This window comes from Hyperolius riggenbachi, chromosome 1 (assembly GCF_040937935.1).
Source record: "Hyperolius riggenbachi isolate aHypRig1 chromosome 1, aHypRig1.pri, whole genome shotgun sequence".
Taxonomy (NCBI): Eukaryota; Metazoa; Chordata; class Amphibia; order Anura; family Hyperoliidae; genus Hyperolius; species Hyperolius riggenbachi.
In genome coordinates, this window is record NC_090646.1 from 421,204,128 (window position 1) to 421,222,988 (window position 18,861).

Sequence of the window (18,861 nt, forward strand, 5' to 3'; positions counted from 1 at the left end):
AATCCTTATAATGACACTTTTCTGGCAAGATGACATGGCATTTAGTCCTTAGTGAGGAAAAGTTTCTAGTACTGAAGCTATATAGTAAATATCAGAAAACAACAGCTTTTTTCAGATTTGCTGAAGGATTGTGCATATGGGGGTCATATCTGCTAACGATTTGTGCATATGGGGGTCATATCTGCTAACGATTTGTGCATATGGGGGTCATATCTACTAACGATTTGTGCATATGGGGGTCATATCTGCTAACGATTTGTGCATATGGGAGTCATATCTGCTAACGATTTGTGCATATGGGGGTCATATCTGCTAACGATTTGTGCATATGGGGGTCATATCTGCTAACGATTTGTGCATATGGGGGTCATATCTGCTGAAGGATTGTGCATATGGGGGTCATATCTGCTACGATTTGTGCATATGGGGGTCATATCTGCTAAAGATTTGTGCATATGGGGGTCATATCTGCTAACGATTTGTGCATATGGGGGTCATATCTGCTGAAGAATTGTGCATATGGGGGTCATATCTGCTGAAGGATTTGTGCATATGGGGGTCATATCTGCTGAAGGATTGTGCATATGGGGGTCATATCTGCTACGATTTGTGCATATGGGGGTCATATCTGATAACGATTTGTGCATATGGGGGTCATATCTGATAACGATTTGTGCATATGGGGGTCATATCTGCTAACGATTTGTGCATATGAGGGTCATATCTGCTGAAGAATTGTGCATATGGGGGTCATATCTGCTAACGATTTGTGCATATGGGGGTCATATCTGCTAACGATTTGTGCATATGGGGGTCATATCTGCTAATGATTTGTGCATATGGGGGTCATATCTGATAACGATTTGTGCATATGGGGGTCATATCTGATAACGATTTGTGCATATGGGGGTCATATCTGCTAACGATTTGTGCATATGAGGGTCATATCTGCTGAAGAATTGTGCATATGGGGGTCATATCTGCTGAAGGATTGTGCATATGGGGGTCATATCTGCTAATGATTTGTGCATATGGGGGTCATATCTGATAACGATTTGTGCATATGGGGGTCATATCTGATAACGATTTGTGCATATGGGGGTCATATCTGCTAACGATTTGTGCATATGAGGGTCATATCTGCTGAAGAATTGTGCATATGGGGGTCATATCTGCTAACGATTTGTGCATATGGGGGTCATATCTGCTAACGATTTGTGCATATGGGGGTCATATCTGCTAACGATTTGTGCATATGGGGGTCATATCTGCTAACGATTTGTGCATATGGGGGTCATATCTGCTGAAGGATTGTGCATATGGGGGTCATATCTGCTAACGATTTGTGCATATGGGGGTCATATCTGCTAACGATTTGTGCATATGGGGGTCATATCTGCTAACGATTTGTGCATATGGTTTTGCGGCTCCCAGTTTTTTCTCTTTTCGAAAACGGGTCCAAGTGGCTCTTTGGCGTCAATTCACCAGAGGTTACCAACCTATTTATCTCTTGGGAGGTAATTTACCTCCTCTGATATCTCCAAATAGCAATTCTCCAGAAGTATAGGGGAAAATATCGACAGAGAGAAATGCAAGAGATAAATGTGAGATAAGTATGAGATAAATAAGTGATAGTAGTTAGTTTTTCTCCAAATCACAATTCACCAGGGAAGAAAGGGGTGTGGCCAGTCGTGATTTTTTCATCTCTTTATCCCCTGAATGAACCTGGAGATATCGTGGTTTTCATACAGCAGCTGCTGCTGTGGAAGATGGAGCCTTTGGAGCTTACTCTGTTAGGCCTGGTGCACACCAAAAACCACTAGCAGATCCGCAAAATGCTAGCAGATTTTGAAATGCTTTTTCTTATTTTTCTGTAGCGTTTCAGCTAGCATTTTGCGGTTTTGTGAAGCGTTTTTGGTGTAGTAGATTTCATGTATTGTTACAGTAAAGCTGTTACTGAACAGCTACTGTAACAAAAACTGCCTAGCAAACCGCTCTGAAGTGCCGTTTTTCCTATACTTAACATTGAGGCAGAAACGCCTCCGCAATCCAAAATCTGCAGCAGCCCGGGAGTATGCGTTTCTGCAAAACTCCTCCCGCTCTGGTGTGCACCAGTCCATTGGAATACATTACCCAAGCGTATCCGCAGCCGCAAGCGGATCGCAAAACGCAGCTGAACCGCTCTGGTGTGCACTAGACCTTAGAGCTTGCTTCTATTATGAGGAGACGAAGGCGCAGGAGGAGGGTCTGTTTAATCGCCCCTCATATTTTTCGTGAGAGAACAGTTCTTGATAATTTTACTGAGACAGAGGTGGTGAAGAAGTTCAGACTCACTTGTGATATGATTTATGATATGATTCGGCAGTAAAAGGCGGGAATACTCTGGTCACGTAGTGGTAAAACTCCGCCTCCTACCCACAATGCTTCACTTTCAAGCTTACAGAGAGGAAAAGTATCCCATGTAAATCATTAATACCGATTACCTAACTCTCTGCTTTCTCACACTTTCCTCATGCATATCTCTCCATTATCCCCTGCTATCGAACATTTTTCTCTCTGTCCTCTCACACTGGTGAATTGACTCCAGAGTGTTAAAATACCTCATGAGATAAACTACCTACCTTTTTTCTCTTAGTAAATCCTCTCTGGTGAATTGACGCCATAATGTCTTAAAGGTTGCAGACCCCTGTCCTAGGTGATATGTTAACACTTTATCAATAAAATGCATTTTAAACCACCAGCAAGCAAGGAAATACTCAGAATAATTTTGATAGTACTTTACATTTACTTTTGGTAATTTTTCAATTGCAGATTGCTGAAAAGTTATTTTAAAGAGACGATAAAAAAATGATCTCCTAGGAGAAAACTTAGGATAAAAAGTTAATTGAATAATGGCCCCTAAGTGTTAATGTAGACTGTGCTCTGCACACTGATACCAGTGTTGGAAATTGAAAGAGCAGGATTCCCACTATCCAGAGACAGAAAAGCAATGGCATGGCAATAAATGGATCTACAGTGTTCAGTCAACATATGAATTCTTCTTTTCTTTTTTTTTTTCATAAAGTCATTTTCCACCTCACTATGGTTATTTTGCAGCAGTTTTATATGGTTTCTGTCATACACACTTAGGTGGTCCATAGGTTAAATACCTGCAGCTGCAGACCACACCATGCAGGTCAGGCTTTGATGTAGATGTGTAGACAGATGTTTGGATGCCTACCACCATTAAGCAATTTCATTCCAACTATCCTGGTGTCTCATTTTTCAAAATTACCGTAGCTCTGTCAAAATTTCCTGCTGTCTTTACAACAGCATTAAAACTAAGTTAATAACAGTACATTGTTATTGTGTATATAGGTATGTGTGTTTGCTCTACAGCTTTAGCTATAAACATTATAATAATGGGACTACTGATGATACATATGAAAACACACTTTTTCTAGGTATGTAAATAGCTTTGGATCAGCAGCAAAAACTAAATTAAGTACATAGTAAACATAATAGCCCTGCCAGGTAATAAACAACTCCGTTCAGTCAGGGCCTGTGTTCACAGCTAATTCTGCTGTCATTAATCCACAGTTGCAGTACATTATGGTGTTCTCAAAGTAACTGCAGTAAAATGGCAGTTCAAATTCAGCACATTTGCATACCACAGTTTTGCTGTGTCCATACCGCTGTTAATGGACATTGATGCCTAATGTTTCTCCTTGAGAATCTGCATAGACCAGACATAAAACATTTATATTGCACTTTTCTCCTGGAAGACTCTAAATGCTTCAGGGCTGCAGCCACGTAAAGCGCACTGCACTGGTGACCAGGATCATTAGGGAGCCTTGCCCAAAGACACCTTACTGTTTTACATACTGGCTTGAGTCGGGATTTGAACTCAATGGTCAAAGGCTCAAATCTCACAACAGCCTTACCAGTGCGCTATCCAGCATAGAAAGAGTACATTACCACTGTGGAGACCAGTAATTAACCTGATCTTGTAGACTGGTCCTGCAAGCTCTCCTTGTCCTCACTGAACAGTGCTGAGGCAGGTATTAGTAGATCAGAAGTGTATTATGGCATGACACTTTAAATCAGACATAAAGTGATAGAACGATGGAAGGCACCATTGCTGAATTCTTTTAACCACTTGCCGACCAAGTGGTTTCCTATTGATCTGTGCTGGGTGGGCTCTTCAGCCCCCAGCACAGATGGTATTGCAGGCAGGGCGATCAGACTTCCCCCATTTTTTCCCCACTAGGGGGGTGTCCTGCTGGGGGGGGTCTGATTGCCGCCGCTCTGCTGTGCCTTGGGGGGGGGGGGCTCCTCAAAGCCCCCCTCCGCAGCGCTATTCCCCCCTCCCTCTCCTTCCCTCCCTCTCCCTGGCTCTGTAGGCGGTACAGGACGGCGATACGTCCTGTACCGCCTCTGATAGGCTTCAGCCTATCAGACGGCGGCGATCCCCGGCCTATTATAGGCCGGGGATCGCCGATCTCCTTTACGGCACTGCTGCAGCGCCGTGCAGTGTAAACACCGGGGATTTCTTACCCGCGTGTTTACATTTCGCCTGCGAGCCGCGATCGGAGGCTCGCAGGCAGTTCACGGAGACACCCTCCGTGAACTGACATGGAACGTTTCCATGGAAACCCACAGACAACCAGTTTACGCCAATCGGCGTTAGCTGGTCGTCAAGAGGTTAAAGAAAAATACTGTGTGTTAACCCTTTACTTCTAATGTCTTCTTAGGATGAATGCTCTGCATACTCATTATGCATGACAGACTCTACACTGGAGTTACATCATTAAAAGGCAATAAAGATGGCAGCTTCTATAGCCCTTTCACTACAGGTTTCTTTTGAACTCTTTAGGACTGCAGCCTCTGACCCATTTAAGAACCAGACTTACTTTTTCTTTTTTCATTTCGATGTGATTGGCTCACAGTGATCAGGAGGTCAGGAGCCAGTGAAAATGGCTACTGACCGATAGGAGGAAGCTCGGGTGTCACATGACAGCTGAGTTCACTTTCTACAGGAAGAACGAGCAGCCCGAACCGGTTAAACAAACAAAACATTATATATATAGATGGATTTGTTGAGGAAACCTGTTGTCTTGTGAATAAAAGCTGAATTTACTGAACACTTCACAGTAATACATTAACATTTTTCTCTTATAGTAAGCCATTTATATGGATTTGGTATGATGGATGCAGAAGCAATGGTGATAGAAGCAGAGAAATGGACCCCTGTCCCTGCCCAGCACATATGTGTGGAGAATACTGACCGGCAGATCAAGTAAGATATTGTGGCACTCTTGTTTATGAATTTGGAAGTAGGTCTAACTGTCAGCTACATCTCTTTACTGCAATATGCCATTTTCACTGAACAGCAAGTATACCTTTCACAGATTGTTGTTTCCATTTATAAGATTGGATACCTCTATAAGATATTTCTGAGTGCATACTTGTAGTGTGGCGGAAGTCCTGACACAGCTACGTACATTAGCTGTCATCCTGTATTGTATGATAAGTAAGTGATGTGTGAGTTAGAAAGGCTATAATCATCCTCTAAAGAGCATCACTGACTTTGACTTTCGTACTGACAATAAATGAATGTGTTCAAGGCAGTTTTGTGAAAGAAATAACAGTTAATCTGAAGGAATTGGGCAGTGAATGGACTGTAAATGATAGTGGATAGATAGTGCACTACAGGGAAAATCCTGAGCTTTGATGCATAGTTAGTGATGTTGCTAGCTGTAAAAAGCAGAGCTGAGTTTAGCATTAAAGCTTTATGCCTATGGGACAGTGGAGTGGAAGCTTTTTTTTTTTTTCCTGGAAAGGCGATAGGTAGAGTAATTTGTGTGTTTTTCTCCATCTCAGTTTAAATTAGATTAATGACAGAAAAAGTAGTAAGTGTTTGTGGCTCTCTGGGCTATTTTTGACAATAGGAACATTTGTTTAAGGTAACAAATTAGTTTTACCATCTGATATGCAGTGATGACCCCCATAATAATTGCACATAATAATTGCACAGGAATCTGAAGCGTGAGGAATATGGGAATTGGCATTGTAAAACACTTAAAAATATGCCACATGCTGGCTGTCATTTCATCTGTTCAGCAGCCTTAGACATACACACCTAAAGCATAGACTGAAGCATAGAGATGTTGCAAACATCAAATTTTGGCGTCGTCAACTTCCACAAATGTTCGTAAACAGGCGAACCGCCATAGACTTCAATGGGCAGGCACATTTTAAAACCTACAGGTACTGTTTCTGGCCACACAAGTAATGGAAAAGGTATTTCAAGTGGTCTAACACCTGGACTGTGGCATGCCGGAGGGGGATCCATGCCAAAAGTCCCACCAAAAATTACAGAGTTGACGCAGAGTCGAATTTTAAGCCCTAAAGGGCAGAAATCACAGTACGTTTCTAAAAATAATGCACTGGAGGGGTACTGTGCCTGCAACTTAATGTGGCCACAATAGCAGTAGTGTGCACAGCTATGGGTATCAGTGGGCTGTGGCGTGTCACACACAAAATAAAAAACAGGAGACCGATGTACTTGCCCTCAAAAGGACTATTTGGGGTGCTTTCAGCAAGTAGTCAGTGAGGAACAAGAAAACAGGCCGAGCTAATGTTTTCCCTACCTATTTGCAGCAAGTCTGACCCTGCTCTCATTAACAGCAGCCAGCAGAGAATGAATCCAATATGACCACTGCAACTGCTTTTTCATGGGGGGGGGGTCTAGGAGGGGATGCTAGCTGATTGTCTGCCATGTGTCTGCTGACTGTGAGGTAACGGGTCAAAGTTTACCTCCATGATGATATATACAGTGGTGTGAAAAACTATTTGCCCCCTTCCTGATTTCTTATTCTTTTGCATGTTTGTCACACTTAAATGTTTCTGCTCATCAAAAACCGTTAACCATTAGTTAAAGATAACATAATTGAACACAAAATGCAGTTTTAAATGATGGTTTTTATTATTTAGTGAGAAAAAAAACTCAAAACCTACATGGCCCTGTGTGAAAAAGTGATTGCCCCCTGAACCTAATAACTGATTGGGCCACCCTTAGCAGCAATAACTGCAATCAAGCGTTTGCGATAACTTGCAACAAGTCTTTTACAGCGCTCTGGGGGAATTTTGGCCCACTCATCTTTGCAGAATTGTTGTAATCCAGCTTTATTTGAGGGTTTTCGAGCATGAACTGCCTTTTTAAGGTCATGCCACAACATCTCAATAGGATTCAGGTCAGGGCTTTGACTAGGCCACTCCAAAGTCTTCATTTTGTTTTTCTTCAGCCATTCAGAGGTGGATTTGCTGGTGTCTTTTGGGTCATTGTCCTGCTGCAGCACCCAAGATCGCTTCAGCTTGAGTTGACGAACAGATGGCCAGATATTCTCCTTCAGGATTTTTTGGTAGACAGTAGAATTCATGGTTCCATCTATCACAGCAAGCCTTCCAGGTCCTGAAGCAGCAAAACAACCCCAGACCATCACACTATTACCACCATATTTTACTGTTGGTATGATGTTCTTTTGCTGAAATGCTGTGTTACTTCTACGACAGATTTAACAGGACACGCACCTTCCAAAAAGTTCAACTTTTGTCTCGGCGGTCCACAAGGTATTTTCCCACAAGTCTTGGCAATCATTGAGATGTTTTTTTAGCAAAATTGAGATGAGCCTTAATGTTCTTTTTGCTTAAAAGTGGTTTGCGCCTTGGATATCTGCCATGCAGGCCGTTTTCGCCCAGTCTCTTTCTCATGGTGGAGTTGTGAACACTGACCTTAATTGAGGCAAGTGAGGCCTGCAGTTCTTTAGATGTTGTTCTGGGGCCTTTTGTGGCCTCTCGGATGAGTTTTCTCTGCGCTCTTGGGGTAATTTTGGTCGGCCAGCCACTCCTGGGAAGGTTCATCACTGTTCCATGTTTTTGCCATTTGTGGAAAATGGCTCTTACTGTGGTTCGCTGGAGTCCCAAAGCTTTAGAAATGGCTTTATAACCTTTACCAGACTGATAGATCTCAATTACAGTACTTTTGTTCTCATTTGTTCCTGAATTTCTTTGGATCTTGGCATGAGGTCTAGCTTTTGAGGTGCTTTTGGTCTACTTCTCTGTGTCAGATAGCTCCTATTTAAGTGATTTCTTGATTGAAACAGGTGTGGCAGTAATCAGGCCTGGGGGTGACTACAGAAATTGAACTCAGGTGTGATAAACCACAGTTAAGTTATTTTTTTTAACAAGGGGGGCAATCACTTTTTCACACAGGGCCATGTAGGTTTTGAGTTTTTTTTCCTCACTAAATAATAAAAACCATCATTTAAAACTGCATTTTGTGTTCAATTATGTTATCTTTGACTAATAGTTAACGGTTTTTGATGAGCAGAAACATTTAAGTGTGACAAACATGCAAAAGAATAAGAAATCAGGAAGGGGGCAAATAGTTTTTCACACCACTGTAGGGGGCAGGTCAAACACGCCAAATGTTTGCAGTTTGCCGAGAACGCGAACAGTGGAAATTCGCTGGGAACTGTACGCCAGCGAACAGTTTGGGCCATCTCTACTGAAGCAACCATGTAACCAATGGAAACAAAAGTAAGCCGGAAACATCATATCTGTACCTTATCTGAACCTGTGATCACTGTTACTATCTCACCTGCCAGCATATGTGGCATACAAGCACTTAATGGTAGCCACTTGTCATTTTAGATACTTTACAGTGTACCCAGGGAGGCACAGATCTCCATGCACTCTAATAAGACACACTATAACAAGTGTTCCCTGCGAATGGCAACTTTACTGGGGTTTAGAGCTTTTTTTTTATTTTCATAATTCCCTAAGTACTACTTGTTGTTTGCACAGTATTACATAGGCTTACCAACTTTACCATCACTCATAGCAGCAATCTACTGTTTGTAACTTGGACTAATTGCACCAGTCATATACTTGCCTTCTGTCTTGCTCCATAGGACAATCCGACCAGACAGTGTTGTCCGTTCAGTGTATAAGGCCACAGGTTGTGCTGACAATTCTAATCATCATGTTATTTACTTGGAGCATGTGGTGGTACGAATCACTATAACACATCCACGCAGAGGAGACCTGGCCATATATCTGACTTCTCCTTCTGGCACCAAATCACAGCTGCTAGCTAACAGGTAAGGCACTTTATATTACAGACGAGGAACACCTTAAAGTCCTTGTGCTATAAATGTAAATATTCCAGTGCAATAAATATAATTTCTGGGATATTACAGCAATTTACGTGGCTACAATCTGCTGGAAGAGGGAATTATGTTGTGACTGTTATTTGGCTTTCAGAGATTTATGGCTTCACTGAGGACATGGAAGCAGGAATAGTTTGTACGGATCACGAGGGAGTACATTATCCTTGCTTAGTGGGGGAAAAAAATAAAATATCTATCTATCTATCTATCTATCTATCTACCTATCTTTCTATCTTTATGTAATTACTGCATTTGATATGTTGAAATTCACATAGTAAAAGTAATTTTGTGCAGGAAATGTTTGCAGCAGAAACAAGAATCTTTTCTCTGTCAGTTTTCATCTCAAATTTCAAACTTAACTTTTTGACAGCAACGATTTGGTATCTATTTCCAGTTCCCTATTCTCTGATTGCCAATATCTTCTGGCTTCCTTTGCATGTTCAGTACTATACTCTATAAAATGCTTCAGCCTGGATTTATTGGATTCATGAATCTCCTGCAGTGAGAAGAAACTCTCTTCTCTCTCTCTCTTTGTAAGTAGAAGTTGTTCATCAATCCAAAGGCATTTCTTAAAGGGAGATGATTTCCTCAGCAATAATAAGGATTTTACCTACACATATTTTTCATTTTAATAATCTGATCGTGTACATTTGGTTCATGCTTTATGTGAAACTCCCCTTGAACCCCTCACTATTTTCTTATGGCCATTACAAAAAACCTAAGGCATAAACGCATAAAGTAAATAGAGGGTGAAGAAGCTATTACCATGCATTCAAATGCTGTTGGTGCATTTCCAAAAGCATAAAACACATAGGAACACAATTAAACGCTCATTACAATATATACAATTTTAAGCTCAGAAATCTGTATGGAGGTATGCTGATTTTTTTCCCTCCTGTCAGCTTAATAGCTCATGTCACTTGGTTTGACATTTAGCATATGTGGAGTAAAGAAGGATCCGGACACCAGCCAGAAGATTAAATAGTGTCACCTTTATTTCCTCCTCAAACCCTCCGACATAAATTGCAATAAAAATGGCATGACAGCCGTTTCACATGGTAGCTCTGCTTCATCAGAGGCAGCAAATTACACACAGTTGTCAAAGGCTAAACCAATGAATGAATACGGTTTACCTCTCCTCCTGTAAACGCTTCACAGCCAAGTATGCGCCATGTTCGAAGCCCCGCCTCAAGCTGGTTTGACATTTACTTATCAGATTACACCTGTGTGAGATACTTTTAATGCCATTTCTAGGAGGATTATCATATTCACATCTTCATACTTTCATATGACAGACCATATTATTTCCAAATAACATCTGTTCAATGGAAACTATTAAAAAATTGCATACCATTGAAGTGTTTTATTGATCAACATAACAATCCTTGTGTAAGAAAAGGAAAGCGGAATGCGAGTTGTAAATGAGTGGTGAATGGTCGTGAGTTAAAGTGGACCTGAACTCTTGCTCAGGACAGAAGGAAAAATTGTAATTTAATCCTCCCCTGTGTCACATGACTGCCTATGGCAGTGAAGCAGATAAGCCCATTTGAAAGCATAGGCTGTATACAATATGTCTGCTTCCATGAATCAGGAAGTAGAAACAGTGCAAATTTATTTTAGGATGTGTGTGAGCTGTAACAAAGAAATGTTTTTTTGTTTAAAGGTTATTATGCTGTTGTGTATCTTTTAGAGCAGAGAGGATGTTTTGAGTTCAGGTCCACTTTAAGACAACTCCTAAAGGGTGAATGATTTACTGCACTGTTTATTATTAGACTTTTTCTGTTTTCCCTGGAGGTGTCTAAAATGTCTCTATTGCACCACGTTTCTAATACGTAATCTTGATAATCAGACAGTTGCACATTTTTCCAGCCCTGAAGTGAATGGGCTAACAGCATAGATCACACAAGCTTACCAAATGCATTGCATTTTCACAATATTGAGTTTTTCAAAGTGCCCTAGCCCACTTGAATGAGATTTCTTCACCCCATTGAGACATACATAAAAACTGGTTACATATTAATTTCAAGTAGTCTAAGGCTCAATTTACATAAATTTTGCCTGATTTACAGAAGCAGAAATAAATGTGTCAGCTAATCCTATGTTAAATACCTTCATTGGATCTATTCTGGTAATTGGCGTGCTAAATTCTTACCTGCACAATTTTTTAAGACACTGCATATGCTGCAGATGCTGATGGAGCCAAATGAAGCACAGAGGCTGTGAACCAATGAGAATCTCTCTATGGGAAGGGAGGATTTCCATTGTTCTGTTTCAATCCAATAGGGATCACCAGCAGTTGATTATACTTTTTTAGGGCTTAGATGGGTATTGTGATGGTTGTCCCCAGTGATGGTGGACCTGAGTAATGGCAGCATGGGTGAGGACCCGAGTGATGGTGGCACTGATGGTGTACCGGAGCAGTGGTGTCAGTGTTGTATTCGAGCAGTGATAGTAATGATGGACGGTGGGAGCGAGGCAACAGACACTCTGATAGGTACAGTGTATCTATACAGGATATGCTGTAGACACACCACTGTGCATCTGGCATAGTGCGGACAAGGCCTAAGTGCTGATTCACATGAGCAGTTGATGGGGGTCCATCCACCAACATGTCAATTGTTCCTGTAGGAATTCCGGAAGCGTGCAGGCAGCTGTAAGCATTTAAAGGGAACCTAAACTGAGAGGGATATGAATATTTCCTTTTAAACAATACCAGTTGCCTGGCAGCCCTGCTCATCCCTATGGCTGTAGTAGTGGCTGAATCAGATACCTGAAACAAGCATGCTGCTAATCCAGTCTGACTTCAGTCAGAGCACCTTATCTGCATGCTTGTTCAGGGGCTGTAGCTAAAAGTATTAGAGACACAGGATCAGCAGGAGAGTCAGGCAACTGGTATTATTTTAAAAGGAAAATCCATATCCTTCTTAGTTTAGGTTCCCTTTAACCAGGGGCGGTGAGGTTGCTCCCATCCTCTGTATGTATAGCTGCATGGGCTGGCAGACATTGGTGGTTTCCTACTACACAGTAACTGCACTGTGGATCAATAGCTGAGGTGTGGTTATGTTGCCATTCGGTTGCATTTCACAAATACCAGTTGATACTTGTTCCCCATTAGCCCTAAATGTTTTTGTGGCATAGAGATGATTGTGAACTTAGTTGTGTTTTTCAACAAGATATGCATGCGGTGAATGAGCAAAACATTGGTCATTGCTTTAAACATTTTATTTCCAGCTAACTTACTACTGAAATATGCATTTTGCAGTTATTTGCAGAACATGTCTTCTGGAAGCTATAACCGACTTATTTTTTTTTAAACATAATAAATTTGATGCACAGATAAATTCAGGCAATTATAGTATAATCAGGCCTGGATCTACAAATACAGACGTAAACGCAGCATGCAGTATTATTTGCATACCTATGCAGCAGCAGAGCATAGCCTCTGATCTCAGTGGCATCAAATAATAACTCTGCCCTGCATCAGTCTGTTTGGGAAGTGATTGGTATGCAGGGAAGGCAGACAGTTAGATCTACTTATCTTATTTTCAGCCCTTCTCGGTGTAAGGAAATAATTAGTTCAGTCTCAGTGGTCAGCTGCAGACAGGAATAAAGTACCATTCTGGAACACAACTTTCTCTCAGTATTCTTCCAGGGTTAACTGGCAATAAGACCCCTCTTCCTCCACTTTCAGACATAAATGTTATGTCTCAGGTGTCACAATTTCCTCCCATGACTATGAAAACATTTTTGGGAAGTTTAAAAAAAAGTATTTAACATTTATTAAAAATGAAAACAAAGGTATTTAAATATTCATCATGAATGTTATTGATTGACCGATGACATTTTTATGTTCTCTTAGTGATGTCAGATGTTATTTTATTTGAGTTTTGCTTTAGTCAGCTGTCAATAGTGTCAGTTAGGGCTATACAAGTCATCATTTTATGGAGTGTACATGGCACGTTGAATGCTCTGGAATGTTCTGGTTTTGCGTTATCTATAAATGCATGTAACAAAATATACAGAAGGCACTTTGCAGTTTTGGATATGTGAGGGTGTAGGCTAATGTTGTACCTTATTTTCTAGTTCAGCTCGATAGATGTATGTCTTTTTTCAACCTAAATAACTATGTAATAGGAAAAAAAAGTAATTTATAGTGCATTTTACTCTGGGAGAAATGCATAGTTTAGCCCTGCAGTAATGGTAGCCAGAGGTACCATCCAGTATTAGATAGCCCCATGTAGCCCCCAGCATAGGAAGCCAGAGCCCCCCTTGTCACATAACAAGATGAAAAAGGACGCTGTAGTCATGGAGACGGGGATACCAGGAGACTGTAGATCGCCAGTGGAGCATGGAGAGGTGTCTCATCTCTTTTATGCTCTGCTGCTGCTACTCTGCACCTCACAGGGTCCATCGCAGGTCTCCATAAGGTCCACTACATTCTACCATCTCGACTGCCCATGCATCTCCACCACCCACACACCAGGAGCGCCATTGTTACAAGCTCCATAGCAGCTGCTATGTTGATACCTACACCACTAAATACAGTATAAACTGTAACTTGGTCATTTTAAATGTAGCTTATTTGCTTTAAACAACTTAGAACAGTTCATAAAAAAACTGTATCATGTACAGTACATTTTCTTCATGAGGACAGCTTTGTATTCATGATGTTTGTAACGTGACTCTGAGTGTTTGTAAGTAGGGAACTATCTGTATTATTATTTTACCACAAGTAATTTGCGCTATCCACTTGTCATGTAGGCTGTTTAGTAAGTACAGTTTTGAGTTGTATACAGGCAATATTTGCACAATCATAGCTCTCTGCTGTTGTTCAGAGTTGTAACTATGTTTGTGCGTGTGTTTGTCCAGGAATTTCTACAAATCTGCTGGGATATTCTTGGATTAGCCGTGAATGAATCTTACCACAGATGCTATGTTGTTTGGGATGAGATATTTCCAACGAGGTTAACTATAAGTTCGAAGGAGAGAGAGGGGGAACATTTCCATAGATTCTTATGAAAGTTTTGCCAAGCTGTCATGTGCTATTCATTAAATTTGTGATTTACACTTTAAACATAAAACGTGACCTTTACAATTAAAGATTTCATGCAACTGCATTTAGATATTAGTCACCGCAATGATTGCTGTTGTTCCACACACCACACAATATATTTTTTTCATTGTTTGGCATAGCTTTTAGAACTTGAAGTGTTTTGTGTAAGACATTATTGACTTGCCTAGAAACTCAGGAATGCTTTGATGACGGGATAACAGGAGTCATTAGTTAACTGCGATTTTTATTTTTATTTTTTTGGTCACAAGTGGATTATATCTTCACAGTCTTTGCACAATCTCTAATACATCAAAAAGAAACATCTGCTTTGTCAGCTGGTAATGGCTAAAAGGAAAAGCAGGAAGCAGAGGTGAAAATAAAAGTATGTGGTGCTTCCTTGTGGAATGATGTCAGTTACCTGATTCATGTTGAGTCTCACACTGACTGCTTGTCATTGTTACCTGACAGCGAGGTCTCTCACAATAGACTTTTATTAGAGGCACATTCAGCAGCTGCCACAGTTGTAGCATTTCATTTATTTTAAAAAAGAATTGTATAAACTCCTGGCTTAGTGCTTGTATTGAAGGAGCTACAATCTGTAAATCAGTTTTTTTATTTTTGTTTTTTTTTTATCTGCATAGAGCTGTGGGGACAAAAAAACCCCAACTTTTGAAATGCTATCATTTAGATATCACCACTGTGTCTGTGTATAGGCTCACAAACTGACCAATTTTCTATGGATGATGTTTAAAAAACAGAAAGTCCACCCCTCATATTAATGAAGAAGATAGGAACTATCTTGTAACACAGATGTGAAGGGGTGTACATATGAAAACAGTTTGGAAATTTTGGTGCATGGTAAAGCCGAAATGTAATTTAGTGCACTACATGTAGTAGAATATCAGTAATGTTACCAATATTCTACTATCTCATACCGTAACCTAAATCTCACATTAACCCTTCCCCACCTACGCCTAATACTGACCCCCCCTTCCTTGCCAACACCAACCCAACCCTACTCACAACTATAAACGCCTGCTTAGCCGAACTACAGCAATGGATGAGTGATAACTGAACGTGCAGTCTTCACCACTGGGAACAGGAGGCACAGATCTACACAGCTCTGAGCAGGTGTGTAGCCTTGGAGTTCTAATTGATGGGGATCTCTGCTGTGGTGAAATCATCCTATTTCCACCAGAAAGAACATAGCAAAAATCATCCCCCAGCAAATCTCCCAACCTTAGTTCATGCCTTCATTACATCCCGACTGGACTATTGTAATGCTCTCTACATCAGCCTTCTAAAAAAGGACTTGTACCGCCTACAACTGAAACAGAATACTGCTGCCAGACTGTTAACCAACCAACCCCATCACTACCACATAACACCAGTCCTGCACTCCCTTCACTGGCTACCTATAGAATGGAGGATCCTATTCAAAATCGGCCTACTGACTTTTAAGTCACTTCCAGTGGCGTAGCTAAGGAGCTGTGGGCCCCAATGCAAGTTTTACATTGGGGCCCCCAAGCACTCTATACATAACAATTGATACGGCAAACCAAAACCTGCCAATGGCAACTACAGTGTCTGAGGTGCAAGAAGGGAATGGGGAGTAGTTTGTTAATGATTAAAATAAACAACAAGTGTCAGCGCCAAGGCAGAAGGCGACCGCAGCCGAGAAGGACAATGTCCAAAAGTCCACACAAGCAATGATGTATAAAGTCAGCGCAGGTCTATAGTAATACAGCTTTTGTCATGTTCTGGTATACAGGATCTTCAAACAAAAAGGTAAAGAAGCAAGGCTTACCAGATTCCAACAACCCACATTATAAGGTTGTAAACGAGTTTGATAGATGGTCCGCAGAACTTTCAAATGCTGTCGTTTCACCAGCGATGTTGCACATCACAGATTCCTCCGGAATATAGTAGATATCCTGAGGTCGCAGAGACTCGCCAAAGAGGAGTACAGTAGGATAGTGACATGAAAGAGATGTACGGCACATCTAAGTGTAAACCGTCTTTATTACATAACAAGTAAAACAATTTAAAAACAAGGATAAAAGAAAAACTCACATACGGGGCCCGTGCACTGGGAACCCAGAAAAAGTAGCACGCATGAAATGGTCAATAGAAGACCTCAAATAAAATGGTGCCGCCTGTCGCCTTCATAATCTGAGCCCTGGTCACTTCATAATCTGGGCCCTGGATACTTGTAAGAAATTCTGCAGCTGCGTAACACACCCTGCAATCTCAGATCCACAGGCTCCAAAAATCTAGTCGTACCCAGAGTTCACCTGAAAACTTTTGGTCCCAGAGCCTTCTGTCATGCCGCTCCTACATTATGGAACTCCTTACCTCAGCAGATCAGGACAGCTCCATCTCTGGACGTGTTTAAATCCAGACTGAAAACCCACCTATTCAGTCTGGGATTTGCAGAAATATAATTTTGTTGTGTTAACACTTCATCCTACTACCAATCACTGAATCTGAGAGAGCCTAAGCGCTTTGAGTCCTATGGGAGAAAAGTGCTATAGAAATGTTATTGTTATTGTTAATTAGGTCCACCAATAAATCTCACTGCCAAGTACCATGCACCATTATTATGCAGCTAACACTGAGGAGTACAATAATAACATTATTATCCAGGGGCGCCAATATTACCAAGCACAAGTGGGCTCCATAATTACCTGTCTAGTAGGAAGGGTTTCATGTGTTGGAATTGAGGTTATTAATGGGGGATTTTAACTTCTCTGAAACTGGCAAATGCTACAACAAGAAATTCTGCTAAGTTGTATCTGTATCATCGAAATGATTACAGCTTATTGCAGCTGTTTATGGTAGGAATACAGAGAAAAATAAAACATCAGAAAACCAGACATGGGACAGCATAACTTAAATAATCCCTATAAAATCATCTTTATACATTGCAAGTATGTTAGAAAACGGTATTACACAGACATAAATTTGACAGCTTTGGAGCCTTTAAAATGTGAGGCTCGGGCCATGGATCTCCAATAACTAGTGCAGTATCCACTCCAGTGGTCAATTCTGGTCCATTTTGAGTATGGTGGTGGATGTGTTACTACCATAGGTTTTTATGGGAAAGGCATTCATTTGTCCAGTGCCGGAAAAATTGTGTTGTTTGGGACTTTACATTCAGCTGACTGCAATGGATGCAATGGATCTATTGCAATCTATTGTAAAATGACATGTGACACGGAGCCTGTTAATAACATAGAATACGTTGACTTGTCCATTATCTGATCCATAAAATGGACAAAATTGACCATTTTTGTCTCAAGTTTGAACCTAGCCCTACAATGCTATAGCTTCATGGTCATCCTGGTAGAAAGGGTAAGTGGAATTGATTAGCCTATACAGAATGTGTGTCTGCATGGAAAAGTATTACATGCCCTCTGTAATGAGTGAGTTATCAAACAAACACAGGAGACACTGTATGTAATGTGTGACATTTTACAGCATTTTAAGCAATAAAGCAATTACATAGAGAGGTATTATTTCCTAACAACGTCCTTTGCACCATATGAAACACATTTTCAATGGTTTACAGCAAGTTTACACCAACATTTTATACTTATATTAGAAAGTAATAGGTGCTGCAGACTGACATTATCAACTAATATGTAACAACTAAATGGCTTGTATAGTAATTATGTAGGTTGATGTACTTTGCGTGATAAAGTGGAGCTACCATTGTAAACGAGGACCACAGGTAATGCTTTGTTTCATATGTTTGATTTAAGTCATTAGCATATACTTTTAAATGTAAATTGTGGTTTCTGTAATGTGTTTCCCAGCTCATTATCGACCTATGAGTATCAGAAGGCAATTAGCTTTCCTGTTACCCCTTGCAGATGAAGGGAGGCTCAAAGCGAAACCCTCAAGGGGAACAACTATTCTTGGGAATGGAAAAAGATTATCCAATAACTATAAATGCAAATGAAAATACAAGCCTAATAACCTGTGCCAGCCTTCCCTGTCATTATCCCCATATGTACAGACCACTCTTGTGGGCAGTAAACCACCATATACCCAGGCACATTGTGGAGGAGGGCTATCAATCACACCATGTGCCTTTTTTGACAGTTTTCAAATAAGTTGATTCTTCTGCAGCTTTTATTTTCTGGCAGTGTTATTAGTGATCCCATCAAAAGCTTCATTGAGTTGCCTGTGGGCTTTACATGTTAATTATTCCCTTTTGATATTTTTTCTTCACCTCTATATCTGTACTGCCTAGGGATATATTATTGAAAGCAGGTTTCCTGTTCAAGCTATGTTCACATCTGATATGCTCACGTGTTTCTATCCTCTGTGCTTCTAAAGCACTGCTGAACAGAGTCATGGATGTAGTGTTTACAATTCCTCTTTAACATTTTATGTGCCATGTCATTTGATATGTTTTCCTTTATAACAAAATTGCCCTAAAAGAAATACAGTATTAGCTTTTATTTAACATATCTGTTCACTTCGAAACTGAAGATATAAAACTTTTTGCATAAAAGCCTTTACTATGTTGTCTAAGATATCTATAATATAATTATGTTAGCTGAGAATACTTTATTCCCAATCAGTGGG

The 18,861-nt window shown here is 40.6% G+C and overlaps 1 protein-coding gene across 4 annotated transcripts in view; it reads left to right on the forward strand.

The window, feature by feature from the left end:
• Nucleotides 1-18,861, forward strand: part of PCSK5 (proprotein convertase subtilisin/kexin type 5) — a 639,880-nt gene that overhangs the window by 393,790 nt on the left and 227,229 nt on the right. For all 4 annotated transcript variants that reach the window (XM_068236619.1, XM_068236638.1, XM_068236648.1 and 1 more), the window contains exons 11-12: nucleotides 5,161-5,278; nucleotides 8,955-9,143. In XM_068236619.1, the coding sequence (XP_068092720.1) occupies nucleotides 5,161-5,278; nucleotides 8,955-9,143 (307 nt within the window). The remainder of the gene's footprint in view (nucleotides 1-5,160; nucleotides 5,279-8,954; nucleotides 9,144-18,861) is intronic.